This window comes from Cibotium barometz, chromosome 56 (genome assembly GCF_041138505.1).
Source record: "Cibotium barometz isolate CiBa-2024 chromosome 56, ASM4113850v1, whole genome shotgun sequence".
Classification (NCBI taxonomy): Eukaryota; Viridiplantae; Streptophyta; class Polypodiopsida; order Cyatheales; family Cibotiaceae; genus Cibotium; species Cibotium barometz.
Genome location: NC_141101.1, coordinates 13,205,369 through 13,231,961, shown reverse-complemented (window position 1 = coordinate 13,231,961; position 26,593 = coordinate 13,205,369). Strand labels below are relative to the sequence as shown.

At 43.4% G+C, this 26,593-nt stretch overlaps 1 protein-coding gene across 10 annotated transcripts; it reads left to right on the top strand.

The window, feature by feature from the left end:
- On the top strand, positions 1 to 26,593 carry LOC147606921 (inorganic pyrophosphatase TTM1-like). Of its 10 annotated transcripts, none has more exons than XM_086790929.1 (13): positions 1 to 596; positions 1,739 to 2,116; positions 13,020 to 13,134; positions 13,256 to 13,451; positions 23,406 to 23,519; positions 23,600 to 23,773; positions 23,996 to 24,190; positions 24,272 to 24,394; positions 24,541 to 24,674; positions 25,234 to 25,275; positions 25,401 to 25,536; positions 25,645 to 25,998; positions 26,124 to 26,593. In XM_086790929.1, exons 2-13 carry the CDS (start codon positions 1,777 to 1,779, stop codon positions 26,361 to 26,363), a joined length of 2,163 nt encoding a protein of 720 aa, XP_086647055.1. In that variant the 5' UTR covers positions 1 to 596; positions 1,739 to 1,776; the 3' UTR covers positions 26,364 to 26,593. The 10 variants fall into 10 exon arrangements, with proteins under 10 accessions (XP_086647055.1, XP_086647053.1, XP_086647054.1 ...); XM_086790927.1 differs by having other exon boundaries at positions 8 to 596; positions 26,115 to 26,593; XM_086790928.1 differs by lacking the exon at positions 1 to 596 and adding an exon at positions 1,159 to 1,295.

The following is a 26,593-nucleotide window of genomic DNA, read 5'->3' as shown; positions in this document are numbered from 1 at the left end:
AATGTCTTTAAAGTGACGTGGCATAAAGAGGTCATATAATTTTCAAAAATTAAGAAACAGGCGAAGTAGTGTTTCCTGTGCAAGCTTTGCAAAGAACTGCAGAAGAAGAAGACGACTACAACAACGACGACAACGATGATAATGAAGCCATCTCAACATTGCGCCGTCACCTTGCTGTTGCTCTAAGAAGATGAGATTCTTCTCTGTGCGTCTTGTGCCATTTCTGCAGAAAGAACTTAGAAGGCCGAGAAATCAAGAAGAACCCCTTTGTTTCGCGCGTGAGAGAGCAGAAAACAGGAAGAAAGAAGACTGCGTGTGTCGCCATTTATGGAGGAAGACCATGAAAGAAAGAGGGAAGACGGTATGTTTTGCGCCATATCTGAAGGGAGAAAAGAACCGAAAGAAACATTAGGGTAAAGCTGCTGCCTCTGCCCTCGCCTGATATGGTCAGAAGAAGATGATGAAGAAGAAAGAGAAGGTGACCTGCAATTGAGAAGGAGAAGAAAGAAGAAGCTGGAAGCAAGCCAGATGAATTGAGCAGAAAGAAAACGATGAAGTTGAAAAGACACCAAATATATAATCCTTTGCTCTGCGAGGTGATGTCCAATCCTTTATCTCTTTCTCTCCCCCCCTTTTTATATTCAAATCCGTACAGTTGCAAAGCTTCCATGGTTACTTTTCATGGTCTGCAACCTTAGCAGATCCTCTACAGCAGAAACTTGACCGTGCAAGCTTCCATGGTCAGCTTTCATGGGGCCATAGCCTTCTGCAATAAGCGTGTATTTGCTGCTTATGCCGTTTCCCTTTCATGGTAAGGCATTTAGAGCTTTCATAGGTGAACAAAGCTTCAAATCAAGCCTGCACCTGCAAGCTTCTCTCAGAGCTCCCATGGCCATAGCTAATCTACGAAAAGAGCCACTAGTGGCTGCTTTTGGACTTCGCTTTCATGCTATGATATCCACAGTTTTCTGGCTAGTGACGAAAAGAATAAGAAGAAGAAAGTGAACAAAGCTCTACATCGATTGGGATTCCTGTCACAATAAAATAAAAGGGAATTGTGGATAAAGGGCCATTTCACCTTCTTCTTTTGACCATCCCCCTCTCTCTTTCCCTCTTTCTTTGCCTTTCCACTTTATTCTTCACCTTCCCTTTCCTGCCTTGCAGGACTGCACAAAGCATCTTTATGCAGGCTCTATAAGAACATCTTGCTGCTTTTCTTTGTTCGTAATACAGGAAGTTTAACTAGTTCTTTCTTTGTTGAGCCTTTGATTCTCTTACGGAAAGACCCTAACTGTGTAAGTCCCCTGTGGGTTGTGTTTGTTTATCTTCTAATCCTCTCTCCTTCTTGTTTCCTTTGCTCTCACCTTGTGACTGAGGAGGCAAAAACACAGAGGCATCAGGGAGATTTAGGAGGGAGATTACTGAACTTTATCTTATTTATATGCCAGGGTTAGAGCCTTGGACCTGTGCATTGTAGGACCCACTTGAGCTAGAGACCGCTGGCAAGGATACTACCCTTTAGAAACAAAACAGGAGCAGAAACAATTGTCTAGAACAGAAACAGGAATAGGAACATAAAGAATCATTTAGAAACAGAAATTATCTATTGAATATTAGCCACTTCCTGTGACTTTGAAAGACTTTGTGATGCTAATTTTTTACTTGGATCTAAGTAGGCATTTTATTTTATGAATTTAGATTCAGCTCTCAGATATAAAATAAACGTGTTGCATGGCAGGGGAAGTCTTAATTTGTGGGCTTCCTTGTCACCATTCAATGGACAACACAATGAAAAGCTTTCTATCAACACATAGCCGGAGGGCTGGACTCCTAAAGCATCAGCTGCAATTGGTCAAAAGAAGAGACTGTGACAGATATGAGATCATTGCAATTGCAGAGCCTCTTTCATTTGAGAAGGGACTTTTCATATTCATACGAGCTTGCCAACTCTTGACTCAGAAAATGGAAGGTGTAATTGTGGTGGGTTTGGCAGGCCCTTCTGGAGCTGGAAAGACTGTGTTCTGTGAGAAGCTTGTTGGTTTCATGCCTGGAATCACCACTATATCTATGGACAATTACAATGTTTCTAGCCGTGTCATTGATGGAAACTATGATGGTACACACTCTCTATCTCATTTATAGAGTTAAGAATCCATCTATCTAAAAACAAGAGAATTGTGCTTATTGATGGTAGTGCCTTGAAGTTCTAGTCAATAGTCATTGTCTTAACTTCTGATCTTTCCTTGTATCACCAAAACAATCTCAAATGAAGCCAAAGGCTAGAATAAAAAGTAAGTCAAAATTTTTAATTATTGTTTCCTGGACTGAATAAACCACATGACTCTGTAATTTCAGCCACACATATACATTACTATTATGTCAATGATATCTTATGCTTCCTCTGGACTATTATTTTAATAGTATCTTAAGCTTTCTCTGACTCTCCATGTTGTGCTCTGGGTAGTGGAGGTAGCTTTACAAATCCTTGGTGTGTGGGATGATGCAACCCACCAAGACAAGTTCTGTGTGGGAAGGCCTCAAATCGGCTGGGCAGTCTTGTGGGCTAGGGTCATCTGCATCTCCTGTGGTGTGCTTTGGCCAACCCTTGGGAAGAAAGAATAAAAAATCTGCCAATCCTTGGAATGAAAGAATTAAGGAGTGCTTGGTTGGTGTTTTCCTGCCTACAAGGATGTTTTTTTTTTTTCAAGGGTTGCTCTCTATGCCTACAAAATCTCATTCAAGGAGAGGCACACAATCACTGGTCCTCTCCATGCTAGATTGATATAACCCATACAAATCCCTTGTGGTCACCATGAAATGCGTTTCGTTGTTGTGAAACGTGAAACGTGTTTCACTATTGAAACGTTTCGTCCAACGTTTTAGGGCAGCTGAAAAGTCGAGAAGGAAGAAATAAAAATGTTCAATATTGAACATTATTGCAATTTGTGCTTGCGGCTCCACCAATTTATTTGTAACATGTATACAGTATGACTCAGAATTAGGAAATCACTTAGAATTGTCTATGGATGCAATTAACAATGCATCGTAGTTTTAAACTTTGTTTTGGTTATTCGCTATTGGATTTTGGTACTTTTGTTTTCTTGATTGTAAGTATTAAAGTAAAATTGTAAATAAGTTTGAAGGCCCAAATTTGAGATTTTAGATTTTGGCTCCCAAATTGGAGGGGGAAATTGCACTTCCGTTCGGCCCAAATATGAAATTTCACATTTTGGCAAGTCCAAATATGAAACTTTAGATTTGGGCCCCCAAATTGGAGGGGGAAACTACACTTTCCCTCTCAAGTTGAAGGCCCAAATCTTATTTTTTTTACATTTAGGCCTAAATTGGAGGGGAAAATTGCACTTTCCTTCTCCAATCGAAGGCCCAAATGTGAAATTTTAGATTTGGGCCCTAGCCTTCAGATTTTAGGTATATAATCGTTTCGGTCTATCGTTTCATTGTCCACCTGCCTGACGTTGAAACGTTTCGTTCCAAAATAAATCGTTTCAGCAGTGAAACGTTTTGCGGTGACCTTGGTCCCCGTGGTACAAAACCATCATATAATCCATAAGAAAATAATGTGTCATGTGTATCATATCTATGAGTGCCAGATTTGATGCTCCAGTTCTATTACTTATTTATTTCATTGTGGGTTATTCTCAGTCATGTGCTTTGTCTATGCATCATATCCTTAGTAGAGTGATTAGGAGCCTAACCAGTGGTATTAGAGCAGGTTAAATCCATTGGGTAGCTAGATTCAAGTCCGTCCAACAAGAAACATGGAAGGGATTGATTGACATTAATTCTCTTCTTAGCCATTTGGAAGAACAAAACTCCATGATTTGACAACTCCTCGTCCAAATCAGAGATTGAACCAGGAGAGGAAAGCATGGGGCGATGTGAGGAAGAAGCACGTTGAGCAAAGTTTTGAGAAAGAGCCTAGATCGTCAAAGGGTTGACAGATAGCGTGATGGAAATGTTAATGGCAACATGGGCAAAGGTCACGAGGGAATCACCTAGGATTAAGGAGCAGCGGAAGACTGAAAGCGTTGGCTGAAGTGAGGGAGAGCTCCAAGATAGGAGTTTATGAGTTCCAACCATGATAAGCAGGATGTAAGCTGGACTCAAACTTTCTTTTCTTCTCTTGATCACTAATATGCATAAATGGTGATACCCCCAAGAGAATCTCCCAAAACTTTGACATGCTTGTACCGGTTCATGCTCTTTTTGATGTATGCTGTCCCACTTCTTTACATTCTTCTTTACTGCATTATGAGGCAAGAATTGAGCAAAAAACACTCTTTAAACTCATCCCAAGTAATGATGGGATCCGGAGAGAGCTTTTTGGAGATCCACCAATGGGCAGCCATGCCCTTCAAGAACATGCTCACATGTCTTATCTTTAATTTCTCTGTGAAGTCTTCATTGCTAAAGGCAATATCAAATTGTGGAATAAAAGCCGCATCATACTCACCATGATATGTTCAAATTTTACCACTTGTCGTTGGCCTTGAATTCCTAGAGCTTCTTGGCATGGTGTCCATCATCTTCATGATTTCTCTTCCCCTTGTCCAACGGGGCAGCCCTTGCTACATGGGGCTCATTGCAACTCGAGACACGGTGGCATGTGCTCTCCAAGTTGGCGGCCTACATGCATGCATAGAAACATCTCTCCTTGCATCATCATGCTCATGAAAGTACTCTTTGGCATGACGATGAGCTGAATTGTCATCATGCACATCACCTGTATAGTGGTAAAATCTTAGTCCATGCGTTTTCTCCATTGGCCAATTCTATAGGCAGTGTACCATGTCTTGCATGAGATGCATGCCGTGCATATGCACGACCACCTGGCTGTCCACCCTCTTTGGCATAAGCATGACTGTCATTCCTCATGTCATGTGGTGAAGAAGCATGTTGGGAAGTCACTGAAGGATCCTCTCTTCGAAGAAAAGACTTGATCTTGTGAGAGATAGCACCACCAGGAGGAGGCTTTTTGAATTGTAGAACACTAGAGTCACCTTCCAATACATCTCCATGTCAGAGTGCGCATCGGAAAGCGTGAGACATAGGCACAGAGAGAAAGAAATGAATTTGCATGATGATGAAGAAGCAATGATACAAACAGCCTTGTGCAAGGGGTGGTCCCCGTAGGTGAGGGCATGATGAACAACTACTCCCGTAAGAGAGGACCTGGGCCTGGAAGTCCTTGTCAAGGTGAGTACAAATGAATAAGAGCTTGGCTTTTATAGCCCCTATAGGAGCTGGCCGACTTGCTCTAAAAAAAGACTCACGACTAGCTAATAATAAATATGTGAAAATGGGTGGCCAACCCTACAACCAAGGGCCCTGAACAGAGGGAAAAGTATGGTGCTACCCAGGATAAATCTGGGCACCCTTGATACACAACTTGGGTACACTACCAGGAGATGAATGCTAACACCCACTATCAGATCCTGGGAGAGAAACTGGTCCAAGGAGTTGGAAAAGGAAACCTCCAAAGCAAGTTGAGAAGTTGATCTGCTCCTACCTCTGCCACTTACTCCAAGAAACTGCTCCCGATCCAGAAGTGAAGCAAAATCCAAAAAAAAAATGAACGACCAGATGTCCATATCTCCAACCCAATCTGTATCACACCTGTCACACAATGTGCTTCCTCTTCAGCGCAAGAAAGGATGTCGTCTGACTCTCTACCTCCAAGAAAAAATCTGCTCCTTAGAGAACACTGCCAAATTCTCCTTGCTGGCACCCCCTCTAGACACCCTAGAGGCCCACAATGTCTACATCAGCCCTGGTACTCAAGCCTCCAACACTGAGCTTGTATAGCACCAATCTCCAGATACTAGGTTTTCGGATCTCCATGTATCCCTCGGTCCAAGGATGCCTCTCTGTCCTGCTAACACTCCAAGTGGAAGAAACATACCTCTAGCATTGTAGGTGACAATCATGCCGGCACCCGACCTTTAAAACTTGTATCCATAACTTGCCGTCGCGTGATGGGACTACTTCTCACACACCCCTATGAGTCACCCAATCACATGGCAACACCCCTGAGCTCTTTGGTGTTAACTATGGCACTGAGCTCAAGAAAGCTCTCCTGCCAAAACCTGACACCCCCAGCTGGCAAGCTCCCAACCAACCAGTCACGTGTCCATGTGGAACCAACCATCCACAACTCATCATCCCAAAGCACAATCTGATGTCAATCATATGCTCCAAAGTGCTGCTCCATTGGTACCTATTTGTACCTAATGAACTTGTACACCTGCAATGCATCCTGTACCCATCTTGCAATTGAGCAAGTACGTGTGAACCTCGACAACATCTCTCGTCACCAAATGACCTAGCCTACCTCTGCATGAATGCCAATTTCAACCTGTACACCATGCTCCCAAATCAATGCTCATCCTAGGGATGAAGACTCTTGTGCCTGTACTCTGTAATCCAGAAGGCCATCTGCCTGGGGAATAGGAGTGGCTCACCTTGCCAAGTAACCACATCCCCCTCTCAAGGTGAACACCCTGAGAACCTTAAGGAAACACCTGTACACTAGCAAAACTCTGTTGAACTGGCACACACTCATAGACCCCCTCTGCTATCGAGAAAGGACTAACTATCTTCCACACACACACCTCGAGGATGTGAATCCAAGTGTGCACCCATGAGTCTAAAAACTATGACAAAGCAAAGATTGGCCGAGCAATGGCTCAAGGCCATGTGGGAAGGCACCATTCCTGGAAAAGAACACCTGCCTCCACTGCCTCCAAAAATGTAGATGAGATAATGCAAAAAACGTTGCTGTAACCAGCCGGCAGCACGTGTACCAAGAAGAAGAGAGGGAAGAGGAAAACACAGCACCTTCAGCACCTCTTGTGGAGAAAAACGCAGCCATGCTGCCCAGCACCTCCTGTGGATAAAAACGCTGCCATGCTGCCCAGCACCTCCTGTGGAGAAAAACGCAGCTAGGCTGCCCAGCACTTCCTGTGGAGAAAAACGCAGCCAGGCTGCCCAACACCTCATGTGGAGAAAAAAATGCAGCCATTGGTGGCTGCCCTTCACCTGCTCACAAGGGCAGAAAACGCAGCCAATAGGGTACCTCCTCTGGCTGCCCCAGACCTGCAGAAAACACAGCCAGTAGGGGCTGCCCTGTACCTCCTCCAGCCGCCCCAGACAAGGCCAAAACGCTCCCTCCTCCTCTGCAACCAGCAGTATAAAAAAAAACGCAAAAATCCTTCTCTCAGAGGAAAAATGCCTTAACACCTTCTGTAGAAGAGCCTCAACGTGGTGCTCTGATACCATGTCCGAGAAGTATGTCCTTCTGTATGACAAAAGAAACATCTACCCTCCTCCATGTACTGAGAAAGCTCCTTAGCACTCAACTTGCCACCTGTCTTGCCTGCCTCCGCTTTTTGGTCAGGAGTGAGCTTAGACGCATTGTTCGAGTTCTTGGAGCCAGAGGCTCCCGGGCTCTGTCCTGGGGAAGACCCCGTCTGGTTCTGGCCTTTGCCCCCCGAGGCGGTAGCCTTGGGAGAAGGCGGCTGGGAAGTCTTGGGCTTGCCACCATTATGCTTCATTTTTGCACTCTGCGCAAGCGAGAGTGCGTCTTCAATGGTGGCTAGCCTAAACATACACACCTCCCATTGGATTTGCGTGTCAAGGCCATACAAAAACTGCCCTTTCTTGTCCGAATCAAATAAGCCTAATTGCAAACATAAGGTCGAAATTCTATTGGCAAACTGAAGGACTGGTTGCGCGTTCCGACGCGCTCCCCTGAACTCGTCTTCGAGTCGCTCAAGGTAGTAGGGCGGTAGAAACCGTTGCTTAAGGTCGCGGACAAACTTGTCCCACACATAAGCTGCCATATCTAATCTGGTGTGGGCATGAGCCCACTGAGTCCACCAAGGAATGGGCTCACCTTCCAAGTACCAACTGGCTAAGATCACTCTGTCAGTATCTGTTTTTCTAACTGCGGCAAAGTAAGCTTCAAACTGATGCAACCATGAATAGAGAGTTGTGGGATTGAGTTCACCATTATACTTACTGAAGTTCATTTTCTCGAGAAAATGATTTGAGGGCGCCGCCGGTGTCAATGTGGCGTCCAAAGCTGCTAGGTAATGCTCGTGCTCCACGCGTCGCATGGCTTCGTCTTCATGTTGTCGGATCTCCAATGCACGCATCTGCAACTCAAGCAAAGAGCTCGGCTGCGGTTGTGACCTTGCGAGAGGGTCCCTATGTCGAGGATCTGGAGTCTGGGATACGGAAGGAGAGGGAGGAGGAGATGGAAAACGCGACGCTGGAGAACGGGTACGCTCTTCCAGAGCCAAGATCTACGCCTTCTGCTCGTCCAACTTGGTTGTCTGGTCTGCGATTGCTTGCATCATCTGCCAGAACATATCTGTAACACTAAAGCTTGGTGCACTCTGGTCCCATGGTTCTTGGTCTCTCTCGTCGTCGAAGCTTGCCATAGCAGGAAAATGCACTTCCTTTCCGGAACGCAATCTGACCATCCACTATATGTGTGGGAGACGGCCGGAGGCTTCCGGAGGTTGAAAACCAACTGTCCTTCGAGGGACAGGAGTCACTCCGAAAGGGGTAGTCCATCGACGTCTGAAAACCAACCACACGAGCGAGAAAAAATTCTGGTTTCTTTGTTGAATCTTTGCACTTGAAGTAGGCTCTGATACCACTGTAACATGTGGAAGCATTGGTAACTTCAATGCTAAGAAATCAGCACTCTTTTCGCGACGGAATTAACGCACAAACTGAATGAAGATGTGCAAAAAATAGAGAGAGAGAGAGAGGGAGAGATGGAGAGGACACAATATTGGGTCCCAAATACCCTCTGTAGGGCCCCCACCACGGATGGTGTATTTGCTTTATTAGAATGATGTAAATCTGAAAAGAAAATACAGAAATCTTGACCTTTCTGAGAAAACTCTGCCCTTGACCTGCAGTCCTTCACCACTTTGCTTTAGCAACTCCTTGGCTTGTCTAGCCCTTGTTTGCCTTGGCTCTTGGTGAAAAATGAGATAACACAATGGGTTGGGGCCTCTACTATTTATACTACCCATAAAGGGTAGACGGCCAGCTATAAATCCAGGCGGCCAGCAACAAATTGTCCCACGACTGATAAATCAGCATTAAATGCTGGAAAAATCAGTAAAAATGCTGCGCATCTCTGATTTGGCTGGCTGGCACTAGGCGCCTGAGTTCCAAGAGGCTGGGCACTGATTTTGCAAGTACCCTGGGGCTGGGCAGCCTCTATGGGCTGCCCCATACCTGCCCTACAGCCATATAATTGCTTCATGTACTGTCGGCTGCCCTTGGCATGCCCTTGGGGCTATCCTACAGCCCCTCCATGGCTGGTGGGTTCAGCCAGGGCCTTCTTGGCCCTCATGGGGGTGGTTTCACACCATCCACTAAGACTTGGGGTAGCCCTATGGGCTGGCCCCTTGTTCTAAAAGCAAACCCTAACTATCTACACAATGATCTGGCATCCGGTACCATACCAGATATACAGAATCACTGACATCATTCCAAAGGGAGACTTACAGCGCGGACTGGCACTGTTTCATGTGCAGGACAGTGCACACCTGACCTTGGACTCATGTGCAGAGGACAATGCACACCTGACCTCGGACGACTGAGATGGATCCGTGGCGGCTGACTCGTCCCGGACTGGGCTCACATGGGACCAGTTTACCATCCCAGGTCCTGCACCTTCTGTACAGATATGTCTACGTGGCATCCAAGTGCGGGATGCACGTGACACTCCGGACATCAGTGTGTGTGAACACCGGGCTGGTCATAATTTATAAGTGAGTTTTGGTCGCCCAAAACTTAATGAAGTGTGTACACACTCACTTATAAATTAGTACTAATTCCTAAGGCTAGTTTATGACCAATACTTACGACTTGTTGCATGCCACAACCACGTCAGTATAGAGAGTTTCACACGCACGGTTCACGGGCGGGCGTCCCCTTACTCGGAACTACACATTGGTCAAGCAAGCATGAAAACAGCATGCAATTTGAATTGCAAGCAAGCACATAAATATGTTATGCAATGCAGCATGGGTATGGACAATCCCCGTTTATGAGACTTCGATGTACTCCAGGCAAGTACATGAGGTACCAGACCCAATGGAACACCAATCCACCAGGCATTTTCGGGCATGTACACAGAGACACAAGTCCCAATGGAAAGCCAATTCCACAGTATCACATGAGTGGCATCAATCCCCGGCATATACAACTGCCATGGACACCAGTCCAATGTACATACATGATGAGAAAGCACGGGTGGACCAATTGGGTGGCCAAATGGTGACAATCTTTTCTTGAGTCATGCAATCTTGTGTACTTTCTCTCTACACTTCGTTTCTCTCTCCCTCCACACCATGGTTGTCCACCACCCACCATAGCTTCTCTGTGCACTTTGAATACCAACAAACTACTTCGGCCAACCACATGTGGGGTGTCCACCCACACTTTGAGGCCACCAAGGTGCCCACTGGGTTGGGCTCGGGGCACTGATGTCCACCCACCTATAATGAATGTGAACTTGCTAAGGTTGTAAACATTACAAAGCATTTTACAAAATTGATACAAGAGTTTTTGTGGTAAGGCCACAAAACACATGAGAATATAGGGTATTCACATGGCTTAGGCACTCCAGGCCCGTGAACTGGACACTCAAAGCAGGCAACACACGAAAAAAGTTCATGTGAAATCAGTTTCAAACATGCAAATATATGTGCATGTGCACTTTATTATGAGCAAATTTCCCGGTCATGGAACAAGTACAACACTGTTATTTCCGGGCACAAGTTTGGCACATCAAAAAGCATGGAACTGGGATCACGGTCACTTGGATCCACACAATGGCCATAAACAGGTGCTGAAAATTGGGATCCTAGACACTTGGATCCTCAAACTGGCCACACACAGGCACAAGAAATTGCAGAGGACCATTTGGGTGGCCAAATGGTGATATGTGCAAAATTTGACAATGAAACATGGAGAGAAATTGACCATCCTCATATTCTTCTCCAAAAGCTTGGTTTGCGTTAGAAAATAGTGCAAGCTTTGATGATCACTCTTAATTGTAAATTTAGCTCCCAATAAGTAGTGTTTCCATACTGCAAGCACGAATTACATTCAATAGCTCTTTTTCATAGATGCCAAGAGAAACCTCAACATCATGCAATCTCTTGCTCTCATATGCAATGGTGTCTTCTTCTTGATTTAGGACATCTTTTATGCAAGTGCCACACATGCATCACATTTAACATTGAATGGCTTTTGTAACTCGAGAACCCCCAAAACTGGTTCTGATGTAATGGTATCTTTGAGCTTATGGAAAGCATCAATTTCTGATTTTGACCATTTGAATGCAGCTCGTTTCTTGGTAAGTTCTTGCAATGATGAAGCAATCATTGCACGGTGAAATATGAACCTCCTATAGTATGAGCATAAACCAAGAAAACCGTCTATCTCATGAACAAATTTGAGTTCCAGCCAATCCTCAAGGGCTTGGATCTTTGTAGGATCTATTCACATGCCATCTTTAGACACCGTGTCCAAGGTAGTGAATCTTTGAAAGAAAGAATTCACTCTTTTTGCCATTGATCATAAGTATATGTTAGTTCTTTAAAGACCACTCTCAAGTGCATCTTGTGCTTCCTCATTCTTTGAAAACACCAAAATGTCGTGAAGAAAACATGTGCGAAAGCCCTATGATTTCTGAAATTCGGTCCATCATTCGGTTAAAAGTTTTTGGAGCATTTGTGAGACGACCGAATAGCATGACCAAATACTTATAGAGACCAAAAGATGTGTGAAAAGCTGTTTTGTGTACACTCTAGGTATCACTCTCACTTGATGGTAGCCACTCTTGAGATCAATGGGACAAAAGGATTATGAACCATCCAATGTGTAAGATATCATCAATCCTTGGTATGGGAAACTGAGTCTTGATGGTTATCTTATTTAGTGACCTGTAATCCAAACACATATAAAATGAACCATCCTTCTTCTGCCGAGAAGAAGGGGTGAGCAAAATGGCAAAGAGCTTAGTCGCATTAAACCCTTCTCTAAGTGTTCATCAACGTGCTTCATAATCTCCTCTTGTTGGCAAGCACTCACATGATATGCCGGCCTATTAGGAGGCAAACTACTCAGCACCAAATCAATGAGTTGATCCTCTCATCGAGGAGGCGGCATTTCACTTGGCTGTGTACCTTTAAAGCAATCTCTATAGTCACTTACAAAATTGTACCTATTATGAGTGAGAGAATCAACATGCACAATGCTATGTTCCACATCATCATGTGAAACACTCTTTTTCATTGCTTTATTGATTTAAACATGAGATGCAACAGGGATAGTACCACCTGATATACGTGCGTCTATACGATGCTCTTTGCCTTTGTACATAAAAGAGAGCTTGTTTGACTTGTAGTTCTTGTGGGGCTCAAGGTGAGCATGCCATGCAATACATCACATACATTGAGAAGCGCAATTAGAAAGTTCTCGTGGTTGAGGTAGCCCTACCATCACGTCCTTCTCAACAAAGGCAAAACATGCATGTATTTCGTATCCCATGTGTAAGGACCATACACTTGGAAACCCTAATAGAGTTAGAAGAAACCCTGATCGAATCTGAATCGACGAGCGTGGCAAGCGAGTCACCTCCCAGCCATAGGCTTCAATCCAAAGCCACCCTCGAGCTTGAGGTTGAATTGCCGTGAGTCAGCCAGGCCATTATAGCCACACCCTAGCATCCCATACCACCAGTGTGCTTGCTGTATCTTAGTGATTATTATTGCGCTTGCATGCTGGCTTATCTTAGATGAAGGACAGCTTGGGAATGTGTTCTTGATTGACACTTTCTGGGGCACTTCCTGTAGCTCACTTTGATGATGGAAATTTCATGCTTTCTGCCAATGTATTATGCTGATGAATTGCCAAAATGATGCACTTTGAAAACTTGCTTGGATTTATGTGTCTTGTTGCAGATCCGAGACTGACAGACTATGATCTTCTGCTTGAAAACATAAATGGGTTGAAATCTGGAAAGGATGTAGAAGTCCCTATATATGATTTCAAACTCAGCCGTAGAGTGGGCCACAGGTTGTAACTCTGCTGAATGGAATATGGGATTTTTGCAATTTGTATGGCTTTGCATTCGTGTGTGTGATAATTTTTGAGATTAATTTTAACATGCTTTAACATCTCATCTTATTCTATGCAGACTCTTGAAAGTTCCATCATCAAGAATTGTGGTGATTGAAGGAATATACGCTCTTAGTGAGAAGCTCCGACCTCTTCTGGATCTGCGTGTAGCTGTCAGAGGAGGTGTGCATTTTGATCTTGTGAAAAGAGTTCTTCGTGACATCAATCGGGCTGGCCAAGACCCTGAAGAGATTATTCATCAAATCTCGGAGACTGTGCGTGCCGTTTTTTTATTTAATTGATTTTTTCAGGTTCATGTTATTGTTCTAAAAATCTTGCTGCATGCTTGTACTCATCATGCTATTATCCTTGATGCAGTATGTTTTCCTGAATGCTTAGCTTGCCATGTGGATAAATTACACATTCATTGTAAGGCTAGTGGCTGATTATGATGGGGGGACAGTTTGTATGAAAAAAGCATTTCGATCTTGCATTGTGCTGCTTGGAGGCTGTGTTGGTAGCCTTCAGAGAGGGCTGACAAGTAACTATTGAAAAGCCAATCTGTCTGATACTACTGTGTGTGTGTGCAATCAGCCTGGTGCCATGTATAGATTTTTCTACTTTTTTCTGAATTCATAGATAACTAATAGTGGTAATAATAATAAGTTGGGCTGGGTCTCCCAAGAAGGCTCAAGAAGTAACATAAACATGTTAACCATGTTTTTTCTCCGAAGCACACGTGCAAGTAGCTTGGTGCCTGTTATTGGTTGACCCCTGTTTTTGATGTATTGACGATTGTTAAGTGGGAATCATAACATGAACTATAAAGCAAGGATAACTTAAGCCTATACCTAATTTGGACCTTGTTATTTTGAAGGTTTCTTCATGTTCATGGAAAATGCAGATCACATGTAGAGGTGGAGGATTGTTTATTTTCTAGTGAAGTTGTTACATGAATTCATCTATATTCTTGTATTGGTGGGCTTTTCATGCAGTATAATTTGGGTAGAAGTGACCACGAAAGGCACTACAGTACCAGAAATGCTACTGTCCTAACATATTGCTGCTAGAAATCAACGCTCTACCCTCTGGCACTTGCTTGGGTTCTGGCTTAACCAGTCGTAAACCCCATGTTATGAACAGAGGCAAGTCTTAGTAGGCTTGATTTGGACTATGGACAATATACAAACCACCAGTTATGAAGGATGGTGTAACACATAAGTGTATAAGGTATTGAAGCTTAACACTTACTGAAAACTTAATAGACCTGTCCCTTGGACTAGGGCTCACAACATGCTCAAGGCCTATCAGAAAAGGGATCCTCTGTCCTAGATGAAGGAAAATGTCCACGTGGCACCCTAGGACAGATGGTGCACGTGACAGCTGGCCAGGTGGGATAGAAGAATAAACATGTAGAAGGACACACGATTGGCTGGTTGGACAGTGCCAGAGATGGTGGACAACATCTGGACATACCTAGCAGTAGCCAGGCAGATAAGTTTTGTATGCTCGAGAGGTTCGTAGCAAACAGGTTGCCCATAAGGGCCTATACAGTGCCCAAAAGAGTTAGCAAGCCTAGCAGCTTGGGGTTGGGCTTTTCGTGTTGTATGTCTTGTAAATATGAGATTATGTTACCTGAAACAGAGAATCTAGAGGGCTAGGTCAATGGACAAAACCATCTCTGGCTTTTGATTGTACAGAACTGTTTACAACTTATTGGTATTGCTCCCCCTACTTGAGGAAAATCAGCTCATGCTATAGAGGATGTGTTGACTGAGAACAAAGCTACTGTCATGTGACTTTGAAGCTTCATGATGGTCAGAGTGCTTGCATACATGGCAGAGTAGAGCTTGTCACCTGGGCGCATGTATAAAGTGAGTTATCTTGAAGGTGAAGGAACAAGGCAACATGTAAATAAATGACTGCTGATGAGTGTCAAAAGTCTCTGCGGTACCTTTCAAACTATTATTGCTTGCAAATTGATCATGCCGAAATGATTTGGCAACACATAGTTTTTGGCAAAATAGAATCAAAACCTGATCCCGCTGAGCACTTCGCTCCGCTCGCTTACAAAACAGAAACAGCCGGCACCTGCAAAGTCATTATTTAAAGTAACTCTATCTTTAGAAGACAAAGGCATTTCCTTCTTAAAGATACTTCTCTCCTTGTTTCCCACCTGACATGTGTCAGATTGAAGGGGGGCCTGTGTGTGGTTTGTTAAATGCAAGTTTAGACCCTTTCTTCCGGTCATTATCCTCTTGCTCACTGCATTGATCTTCCTTGTCCCATTCCTCTATCTTATCAACTTCTAGGGACGTGTCCTCTTTTCCTAGCTATGCTAGTAGATACAGAAGGTCCAAAATGATTTCAAGTGCATTGATGATAATTGTTATGTACCTGGACACTAATCTATAGATTAGGGAACTAATCCAACGGGGTTAGGGGGCCTCGGGATTAGGGATTAGTAGGCTGATATTGGGCTAGGTTCTTGGATTGATAAAACAAGCTTAATGGCCTTTTATATCGAGTTAGTTGTTTATGGCCTAGTTATCACTATATACGTGAGTGCTTGGGTTGTTATGAGATATAGGTGTGCGGATGCACCACTAATGGTTTGGCTTGGACCAAGAGAGCACACATCCTTATGCCCTGCACATGGCGAGTACATAGGTTGGTGTGTCAAAGGCCTATAGGTGGGCTTTGGTGGTGTGGGACGCCGGAGTTAGACACGGGCTTATGGGATTGTGTTGGAGCCCTAGCCCTGGCTCAGGGGTGGTTCGATGTACAGAACCTAAGGTGAGCTAGCGTGTTACTCATGATTTGGTTTAAGACTAACCTTGTTTTTTCAGATGTGTCTAGGGAGATTCAGGGAAGGACCTTACAATAATGTGGATTGAAGAATACGAACTCTAGGTTGCAGTTTGTTTATTAACCTTGCATCATTCATTTCCTTGTTTCTTGCTGCTTGTTGCTTTTGGTAGTGATTTTGAATCACTAATCAATGCCAAATGGTGCTGGTAAACCCTCATGGCTCTCTGTTATGGTCTCTCAAGTATGAAGACCACAAAGATTGTTGCAATAAAATGTGACAAGGAAGAGAATATTGACCAAATATATGCGTTTGAAGTTGCATTTAACGACAAGGGTCCCTGCATTTTTTTTAAATTTTTGGGCAGAAAGGAGACTTTTATTAAGTATGAATAGACCATGCAAGTTCACTATTGGAAGCTAGAGCAAAAAAACCTCATCCCAGAATGTAGGGTGATCTCAACCAATATGGGGCACAAAGGTGCCAGGAGTCCTGTGGGGGTCGATGAGAGAAAGATCCCTTGATCTCACTCCCTCATAAAAACAGTGGACTTTGCTTGTGCAGATATGGATGTTCCCAAGGGATATACGAGCTCGTGTGGCCATAAGAGTGAATAATATTTCCCCATATAGTACAAATGCACTGAGGGTCGTATATCTGAATGCCCTCAATAGCCTCTGTGCATCCGGCCCTCCAATGATACTGGCAATGATCTCCCAAATAGTATCAATCCTTTGCAGAGGTGGTCTAAACTATGTATGAGGAGCATGCAGCGTTGGGCCACACCTCTGCATATCATTATGGTGGTGCCGACCCACGCCTCCTTTCTGAGGGGGTAGTCCAGGGAAGTGCTCATGGCCTTCTTAAAGGACTCATGGCGACATGGTGGTAACGGGTTTTTTCCCCGAGCAAATGGTGGTAGAGGGTGATTCCTTTGCAACCTCCCAGCTCAAAAACAAAAACAAAACATTATGGTGGTGTCCAGATCCCTGCCCTCAAAAAATATTTGTGGACCAGATTGATTGATTGAGCCAAGCAACAGCGCCCCAAGTAACATAAATGGTATCTGCACCCCAAGTAACATAAATGGTATCTCTCCTTTATCTGCATATAAGCTGAGCTAAAGAGTCTCAAATCCTTTGAGCAGCTCTACACCCTGCGAGGGAAAAAGGACGAAAGGACCAAATGTATGAGAGATCAGAGCAAAACAACACACCACAAAACGGGTGAGTGAGTGTATATATGATGGTGAGTGAAAATATGTACAAGAGGCCCTCTGATGTGAGGAGACTCTGAGTAGAAGACCGGTGCAGAAGCAAAGGCGATGTCGGAGCTGAAGCACGGTCGGTAACAAAGGCTTAGGCAAAGGCACTCCGTGAGGTGGTCGGTGTCGAAGGCTCGTGTCGGTGGATGCAGAGGTACTCCGAGGTGGTAGTGGGCAGCAGAAGGTGAAGTGATGCAGGCTCTGGTGACAAGGGTGCTTTGAGGGGTGATGAAGAGCAGAGAGGGCTTCCGTCCCGAGTGATGTAGGCTCTGGTAATGAGGGTGCTGCAATACTTGAGTGGTGGTGAGGAGTAGAGAGGGCTGCCGTTCCCGAGTGGTGCAAGCTCTGGTGACAAGGGTGCTGCAATACCTGAGTGAGAGGTGAGGAGAAGAGAGGGCTGCCGTCCCAAGTGGTGTCGATGGTGAAGATAACCAGAGAGGGCTGCTGTCCTGATGACGTGAGACGGTGAGCAGAGAGGGCTGCTGTCCCAAGGTAAACTTTAGAAGAAAAACGATGATGTACTCTATGTAGTAGAGAGGGCTGCTGTCCCCATGAACTGAAGATAAAACGCTGGTGTGTACTGTGTAGTAGAGAGGGCTACTGTGCCCATGAACTGAAGATGAAACGCTGGTGTGCTCTGTGTAGCAGAGAGGGCTGCTGTCCCATTAGCTGAGGTAAAACGCTGGTATGCTCTATGTAGCAGAGAGGGCTCTCATAAGCTGAGGTAAAACGCTGGTGTGCTGGAGCAGAGAGATGATGATGAAGAAGCAGATGTAGTGCAGGCCCTGGCAGCAGCAACACTAGCAGATGTGGTACCTGATGTGTCTATGAAGTGGTACAATCTGCTGAATGATGAGGATATCCTATATATAGTAAGTGGGGCTGCTGGTGGGCCAGCAGCAAGACCCAAAAAACAAATAATAAGGCAACTCCTCTATAACAGACTGTCTAAAAGGTCTCGTGATGCATAATCTCCTCTAAAAGAAAAGATACCCATCATGATAAGAGTAATTTGAGTGGGGAGTCCACCCATTATCTCTCATTTTAGTCCAAGTGTTTGAAAAGTCTGGGTCTTGGTCATAAGAGTCTTTCATAGCATCAATAGTTGAGCTATCTACAGCCATGATGTGATGAACACTAGACTGTCGACTAAGGGCATCAACGACCACATTCTCTTTTCTAGGCTAGTAGAGAATAATAGGTTGGAAACTTTGAATAAAATCAGCCCATTTAATGTGTCGGTCAGATATCAAAGGCTGGGTAAGTAGGTGCTTGATACTCTGTTGGTCTGTTTTAATGATGAATTCTGATCACATCAAATATATAATGTTTCCAAATCTTTAGGGCATGGACTACAACCGTCAATTCTTTGTTATAAGTGCTGTACTTGCACTCGGGAGGTCTGAGTTTCTTACTCTCAAATGCTATGGGGTGACCACCTTGCATTAATACTGCCCCTATGCTTGTACCACTAGCATCAGTTTACAACAATAAAGAAAGGTCTAGCAAAGTGTGGTAATTGCAGAACTGGTGCGTTAGTGAGTGCTTCTTTTAAAGCATTAAAAGATTTTTCCTGTTTATCAGTCCACACATACTTGTTTGCTTTCTTTAAAAGAAAAGTCAGATAATGAGAAATGTAAGCAAAATTCTTCACAAAACGTCTATAGTAACTGCACAAACCAAGAAATGATCGGAGTTCATGAATATCTTTGGGTCTCGGCGAAGTCACTATAGTCTCTATCTCTTTGGGCTCCACACGAATACCATCAGCAAAAACAATGTGACCAAGGTATTTAATCTCTGTCTGAAAGAAAGAGCTCTTCTCAGGGATTGAGATACAACTCATTCTCTTTTAAGAGATTAAACACTATCTCCAAATGTTTCTCATGCTCAGCAACACTATCACTGAATACAAGAATATCATCGAAGAAAACTACCACAAAGTTGCGATATTTGAGGAAGATGCGGTTCATCGTGCGGCTAAAAGTAGCCGGAGCATTAGTGAGTCCAAAGGGCATCACTAAGAACTCATAATGACCCGTTTGTGTCCTAAAAGCAGTCTTGTATATATCTTCCTCTACCATCCTCACTTGGTGGTATCCAGATTTCAAGTCTATTTTACTAAATACCTTTGCTCCTTGCAATCTATTAAGAAGATCGTCCACTCAAGGAATAGGATATCTGTTTTTGACTGTGATTTTATTCAGGCTCTATAGTCAATGCATAAACGGTAGGTTCCATTCTTCTTTTTGACTAGAAGAACTGGAGCTCCGTAGGGTGAACTACTAGGCCTGATCAGTTTCCTCTCTAAAAGGTCTTCTATCTATCTTTGGATTTCTTTCTGCTCAATCTGGTTCACTCTATAAGGTGCCTTGCAGGGAGGTATAGTGCCAGGGATAAGGTTAATCTTATGATCCTCAGGTCTGAAGCTAGGCAACCCAGGGGGTAGGTCATTAAGAAAACAATCGAAAAACTGAGAAAGGAAGGAATCATGCGAGGTGTCCTTGGGAGGTGGTTCATGAGCAGTAATCTCATTCACAAAGACGAGAAACGTCTTCTCCCTCTTCCTCAGTGCTCTCTTAGCTTGGGTGTGGCTAAGGAAAGGTGCAGTCCTGTCTTCCATCATTCCCCTAAGACAAAGATGCTGATCATTGAACATGAAATACAAGGAATGCGTGTCGTAATCAATATATGGATTGTACTGGTGTCGCCATGGCATGCCAAGTATTACATCTACGCCTTGTAGTGGTGCAACCAAAAAAGTTCGTTTTTCCTCATAAGTTGAAAGTGATATTGTTAAATTCCTTACTTCTTTGGTGCTGTTATATTTCTGGTTTTGAAAAGTAGACTTAACCTTATAATGAGATGGAGTGATTTCAAGATTAAGTGCCTTTACCATCTTTTCAGAAATAAAATCGTATGTACTCCCGTCATCATGCAAGACTGTGACAGATTCATTCTTAATCTTTCCTTTCATTTTCAACAACATATGTGGTTTGGACTTAGGCCGTGTAGATTTAGACTTAGCCCGTGAAGATTTAAGCTTACCTCCTGGGTCTGAGAGATCTTTGTCTTCAGAGTTACCCTCTTGCTTGGGCAAATAGTCGTGGTCCTCCTCCTCCTTGATCATGTTGACACTAGCTTTTGGTGTATTCTTCTTCTTCTCCGGGCACTCAAATGCCACATGGCCTTTCTTGTTGCATTTGAAACACCGGATTCGACGCTTGGGCTCTTCTTTGTTTGTCTTCGGAAGATTGTCGGTCTTCTTGTTTTCCGATTCGTTGCTTTCTTTGTTTTTGAACCGACCAAAGTTGCGGCGCCATCCATGAGTCCTGTCAAAAGGTTTAGATGAAGAAACATCCTTTTGAGATTTAAAGGGACGAGACTCCTGGGTAACACAATTCTCCTTCGGAATATTATTCTTCTTCTCAAAGTTAATGGCTAAAGAGATTGTTGAACTGAGAGAATGCGGATGGAACATGTTCACTTCGGCCCTAATGTGAGACTTCAGATTCCTCTTCTGGTCCTTCTCATGCACTTTCTCAATGGCTTTGAGTTGTAGGAGAACTTGCCAAAACTTGTCTACATACATTTGAATGGTTTCTTTCTGCAACTGACGCAAGCCATCCCATTGCTGTCTACTCCTGGCCTTGTATTGTGGTGGCAAAAAGTTTTTCTTAATTGCCTTCTGGAATTCTTTTCTAGTACGAGGCTTATGATGGCCTGTCTTGGTAGCGTTCCACCACAACGCAGCTCTTTCAATAAGATGATTAGCAGCACATTTGACTTTATCTTTTTCAGAGAAGTGTTCCCCGAAAAGTTAGTCATCTAATTGACTGAGCCAAGAGAGAACTAGCTTGGTGTTCTTCCCGTCATAGTTTTGAAAGGAAAAGGCCTTCCGACTAATCTTCTTTTCCTTTCTAGACTCCTGGGCTCTAAGGGTAGCTTCCATCGTACACCGGATCTCATCACCCGAATCAGACTCCCCTTCTACTCCTCTTTCTCAACTTCCTCTCCAACTTCTCCCTCTTTTTCCTCTCCTCTAAAATCTGAGCTTGAAGAGCTAGCAACTGCTCCTCCACAGTTGGGGGTTGCAGATTCATTTTAACAGAAGTAATGAAGTTGAGAGATAGAGAGATTGATTAATTAATGATAGAAATAATTCAGCAAAAGATGATAAATGATGATAATACTTATCGTTGAACCTGAAATTTGCAAAGAGTTGAGTCGATTCGAGATTCAGGCGCACCGATGATACTCGTATTCTCCCGGACAATACCGTTGAGAGATATCGGAAACCACACTCACTTGCTCGGCCGCGGAGAATTTGTTGAAGCCTTTGATTTGTTTGAAATTGCAAAATGAATTTTCGGGAGCTTTGACAATTAAATTTTTTCCCCTCAAGGCGTTGTGGAGAGCCTTGGCAAGAAAATTTTAATTTCAGCAAATCTGAAATTTATTGCAAGCCATCAGAATTTAGCGTGGGGCCTCCATGTGCATGTGCTCCCTTGGTTTGGCTTGGAAAACTTTGAAAGGTTTAAAATTGGAAAGATTTGAAAGCTTTAAAAGACTTTATATGCTTAAGTCTTAAACATGATTAAGCTTATAGGCCTAATCCTTCACGTAATCGGCACAGCACAGCAGCCCGTGAGGATGTAGCAAACAACCAGCCCTTGATTATACAATCATCAGATGCTTTGCCTCTTCAAAATCAGAGAAAAGGTGCTTTGGTTTTGCCTGATGTTGATCAGATCCGTACGGCTGGATCGGGGTGAGATGCACTGCTACAGAAAACCACTTTCTCCACACGTAGGTGTGGTTTTAGACCTCTTGCAGGTGGTTTTTGATCTTCATGATTGCTTTGCCAAACCATACAAGCCTTAGACCTTTGGATATTGCCTTTGTCTTTGGATTTTTTGCCTTTGCCCTTCATGGAAACCTCTTGCCCAATTTCTCCATCAATTTTTGAGCTTTTTGCCTTCTCTTTGAGTGTGGTTGGCTCTGATACCACTGTCAGGATCTTTGCCACACAAGAGAATCAAAGTACCGCAAGTGCTCGCATAAATCAAGAATTAGTAATCAACTCCATACAAATAAAAGATTCAAACATATTAAGCATGGATAAGAAAATAAACATGAGATAAAACCATAGACTTGAAAACAGAACTTAGACGACATCACTATCAACAAAGGGTTGGGTTAAATCTTCCCCTCATGCGTGCTGTCTCCTTCCACGACATGAGTATTTTAATCATGTATTACCAAAATAGCCCTTGAGCCAACGTGAAGCTTTTGCTAAAAATAGGGCTCTTTACTTTTTACAAAAATGACCAATCCTTCTAGAGGATGTTCACACACATCTAGTGTGTACCAAAAATAATAGTGAAGCTCTAGTTCACACGCAATACACCCGTGCACATCGGTGTACATAAATATTCGAGTACAAATAAATGGCACGCGGCCAACCAAAAATAATGAAGTATAACTCATAAATGTCGAGGCGATGTAAACGCCCATGCACATGACAAAACCCGCGCGACACCTCGTTCGGTGACCCTCGCACGGGCAACACCACGTTCGGTGACCCTTGCACACTCATGCCTGTGCAACACCTCGTTCGGTGACCCTCGCACAAGTATGACGCCTCATTCAGCATCCTCGTACTCATCACCTGTACTCAACAAGTCAACCTCTCTCTACTTCTGCAAACCATAGTACATAGGCACAGTGCTCTACACTTTGTGTGTGTATGTCTTCCAGGTGCGTATGAGCTATGGTGCCACTCCTCTTTGCATTTAATTGCTGTACAAGTATAAGGGGGTTACCTTTTCTGTGTCAGCTTGCACCAAGGATGTTGGTGTAACTGTCCATATATCGTAGATCCTCCTTTCCATCCTAGTGTTGATGAGCAACTGAATATTCAGAATTACTTTTGCCAATTGAGAAAGAAATCAATTTAATTTGGAATAAACAAGGATTCTTCCAAATACAACTTTCTAACGAGCAAAAATCTTAGAAAAGGATGCCACATGATGCTTGCGGTCATATAGCTATTTCTGATTTGGGCACAAAAGGAATGCTAGTCAACATCATTACCTTGAGTTTCACCTCATCTTCTATGTGTTGCAAGTGTGAGATTTATCTTGTCTTATGCAGGTTTATCCTATGTACAAAGCTTTCATTGAGCCAGATCTAGAGACGGCACACATAAAGATAATCAATAAATTCAACCCTTTCTCAGGTTTTCAAAATCCAACTTATATTTTGAAGGTGAGATAAATAACCTGGCTATGTTTATTTTACTGGATGTTGATGTCTTTGATGAGACCGTGTTCTCTTGGTTGTTCTAGTCTGCTCAAACTGTGACAGAAGAGCAAATAAGGGAGGTTCTCTGCTTGAATCATGTGGAGGTAAATGGGGAGACGTATGATATCTATCTTTTGCCACCTGGTGAAGATCCAGAAACCTGCCAGTCTTACCTGCGAATGCGAAATCGTGATGGGAAATATAATCTTATCTTTGAGGTCAGTTGATTTAAAAGCTCTTTTTGTGTTTTATGTTTGCTAATCATCCGTTAAAAGACCGTTTTCTATGCGTCTACCTTTGTCTGTTAAAAGACTGTTTTCTATGCGTCTACCTTTATCTAAGTCTCTCATGATGCTAGCGACAGTGTGAGCAGTTGATAGAACTGAAGAACTGGATTTGTAAAGCAGGAGCCTAACTGTTGTTTTTCCATCTTTGCACAGGAAGTGGTCACAGATAATCCTTTCATCATCTCCCCCAGAATCACTTTTGAAGTTAGTGTCCGCCTTCTGGGAGGCCTGATGGCTCTTGGGTATACTATAGCAACTATATTGAAAAGGACTAGTCAGGTGTTCTCCGATGAGAGATTATGCATTAAAATTGATAAGCTAGAACAGGTACAACGGAAGTATGTGCAGGTACGACCTGGAGGACCCATAAATATTGAAGTTTTCAAATCAGAATTGGTAGTTAGGTATGAAAGTTAACCTTTCTTATAGGTTCAAGGGAAAGACAGAGGGGTGGTTGCAGAGGCTGCCAGAAATTTGGGCCTGGACGGCACCTATATACCCCACTCCTATATAGAACAAATTCAGCTAGAGAAGCTGATCTCAGGGCTCATGGTATAATACCCAACTATATGTTTTCCTACATGTGAAAAAAAGGTTCTTTGGCTGGAGCTAATGCCAAACTCTGTCTGCTTTGTCCAGAGGCACCATAAATAAGAGGACTTGAAATCTAAACTAAATTCTGCATGGTTTTTCCTTAGGCACCATCAGAGGACTTGAAAGCCAAGCTAAGCCTTCATGAAGATGTATTGAGCCCCCGAGTGCCAAGCCCACCATTATCGAATGCTTTAGCGATCAACAAGAAGGATGGAAGCAAGAATATATATAGCAAAAGGTGATCTCAGCAGACATTTCTCTATCAATTTAATCTCAGCAGACATTTCTCTATCAATTTAATATGCTGTCCTCTATTTGTGTTATACTAGTGGTGCTCTGCACAGGCCAGATATTCTCTCGGCCGTCAGATCCGTATTGGCTGAGGAGGGCATCCTTATTAGTTGATCATGGCTAGTTTCTCCCGTTCACCTCTGTAGGTGATGGTCATTTTTTCTTTTCTCTCAGTTACTTTTTCCATGGCTCAGTATATCCATGGTATCATTGTACCACTTATGGTCTGACCCTTGAGGTCTTTTGGAGACGTTAATACTACTCTCTCTCTCTCTCTCTCTCTCTCTCTCTCTCTCTCTCTCTATGTATATGTATATATGTGCAATGTGGGCAGCAGCATACAGGATAGATGGTGAGAAGGCCGGACAACTGTGCAGGCTTAGAAAATAGGGACCATAGCAACTGTGTTTCAATTGTTGAATAATAGACGAGTGACGATTAGACCTTATTGCTCTATTTCTACTTTTTGTGACCACCATCTTGACTTAAGGATTGTATGTTCTCAGTTTGAGCTGGACACATGATCAAGCCAAAGATATATCTTTCAGGTATGTCTCAGATCACAAGTTCTTTTTTTCCTTGAGAAAGGTTTATCAAGTGATGCTACAAACTGAATTCAAGTTGGCTGAAAATGAAATGATTTCAACTTTAAGTGTACGTTGTTGAGTTGTAGTTTGCCAACTGCACACAGTAGCTCTCAGCATGAGCAGCATAAGTTTGTGAAGCAACACCTGTCCATGGTAGAGGCAAATGGGAAACGCTACGAAGATAGACCTCTTGATTCACCAGCAACGTTTCCTGGCAATGAGGTAGCTTGTGCGCTAGCTTCATTCTGTAATTTAACTGAATCTGCTTCTCATCCTGGAAAAATCTGAACAGAGGGTGTGCTTATATATTAAAAAAAAATTGAAAAATAGGGTTTCGTGCATCTTGTCGAGAAGCTATCAAGCTTGAATGAAGGATTAGAGGAGATATTGTCAAGGCTCGGGGATCTGGAGAGTAAGCTGGCCACTGTTTCCATGGGCCGTACACCCTGTCAACAAAACATGGCAGTGCAAGTGGGTTCAATGGGCCGTACTCTATCTCAACAAAACATGGCATCACAAGTGGGTGCTGTGGGCCGTTCTCTATCTCAACAAAATATGGAATTGCAAGTGGTTGCTGGTATTGGCACTGGCCCATCTGTTCATGGGAATGGATATGCCAACGGTTCAGCTTTGCCTCTTGGAGTAACGAATGCATCAACAGCAGACTCTTTACTTTTAGAAGAGGTATTTCCCATGGGTTTACCTAGCCTTAAAGGTCTCTTTATGATCTCTTTTCCAGCTAATATGTTCTTCTTTTATTTCATTTGAGATGGTTGATTTCTCATAGTGTTTAATTGAAGCAACTCCAGATGAAAGATCTTGGTAGGGGACAGCAGTATTTTACCCAACAGTTGGATATGATCAGTGGCTGTCTCCGTGACTTGTTGAATGAGAGACAGCAGCAGAACAGAGGTGACTTAGGGCTACCGGACAGTGTCTTCAGCATGAGAAATATCTATTCCAAAATGACCATGGGGCTTGGAGTGTTGACTTTGGGCTTCATTGTTGGAGCAGTAGGTGCTAAAGCCTTCCAGAAAGGTAGGTTATAACTAATGAAGTCAAGGAGTGGTATGACACTTGACATAACATGTATATATATATATATATATATATATAACGATCAGAATGATGGCCACTGCTGTTACATTTGCAGCTCTCTCTCCAAGTTTACTTCTCTGTCAAGCAAAGTGCCCAACACAGCCAAAACAGAGTTGTATTTGTCAAGAATAAATATTAGCATGCTGTTTAACATGCGAGCAATGGAGGAGGATTACCACTA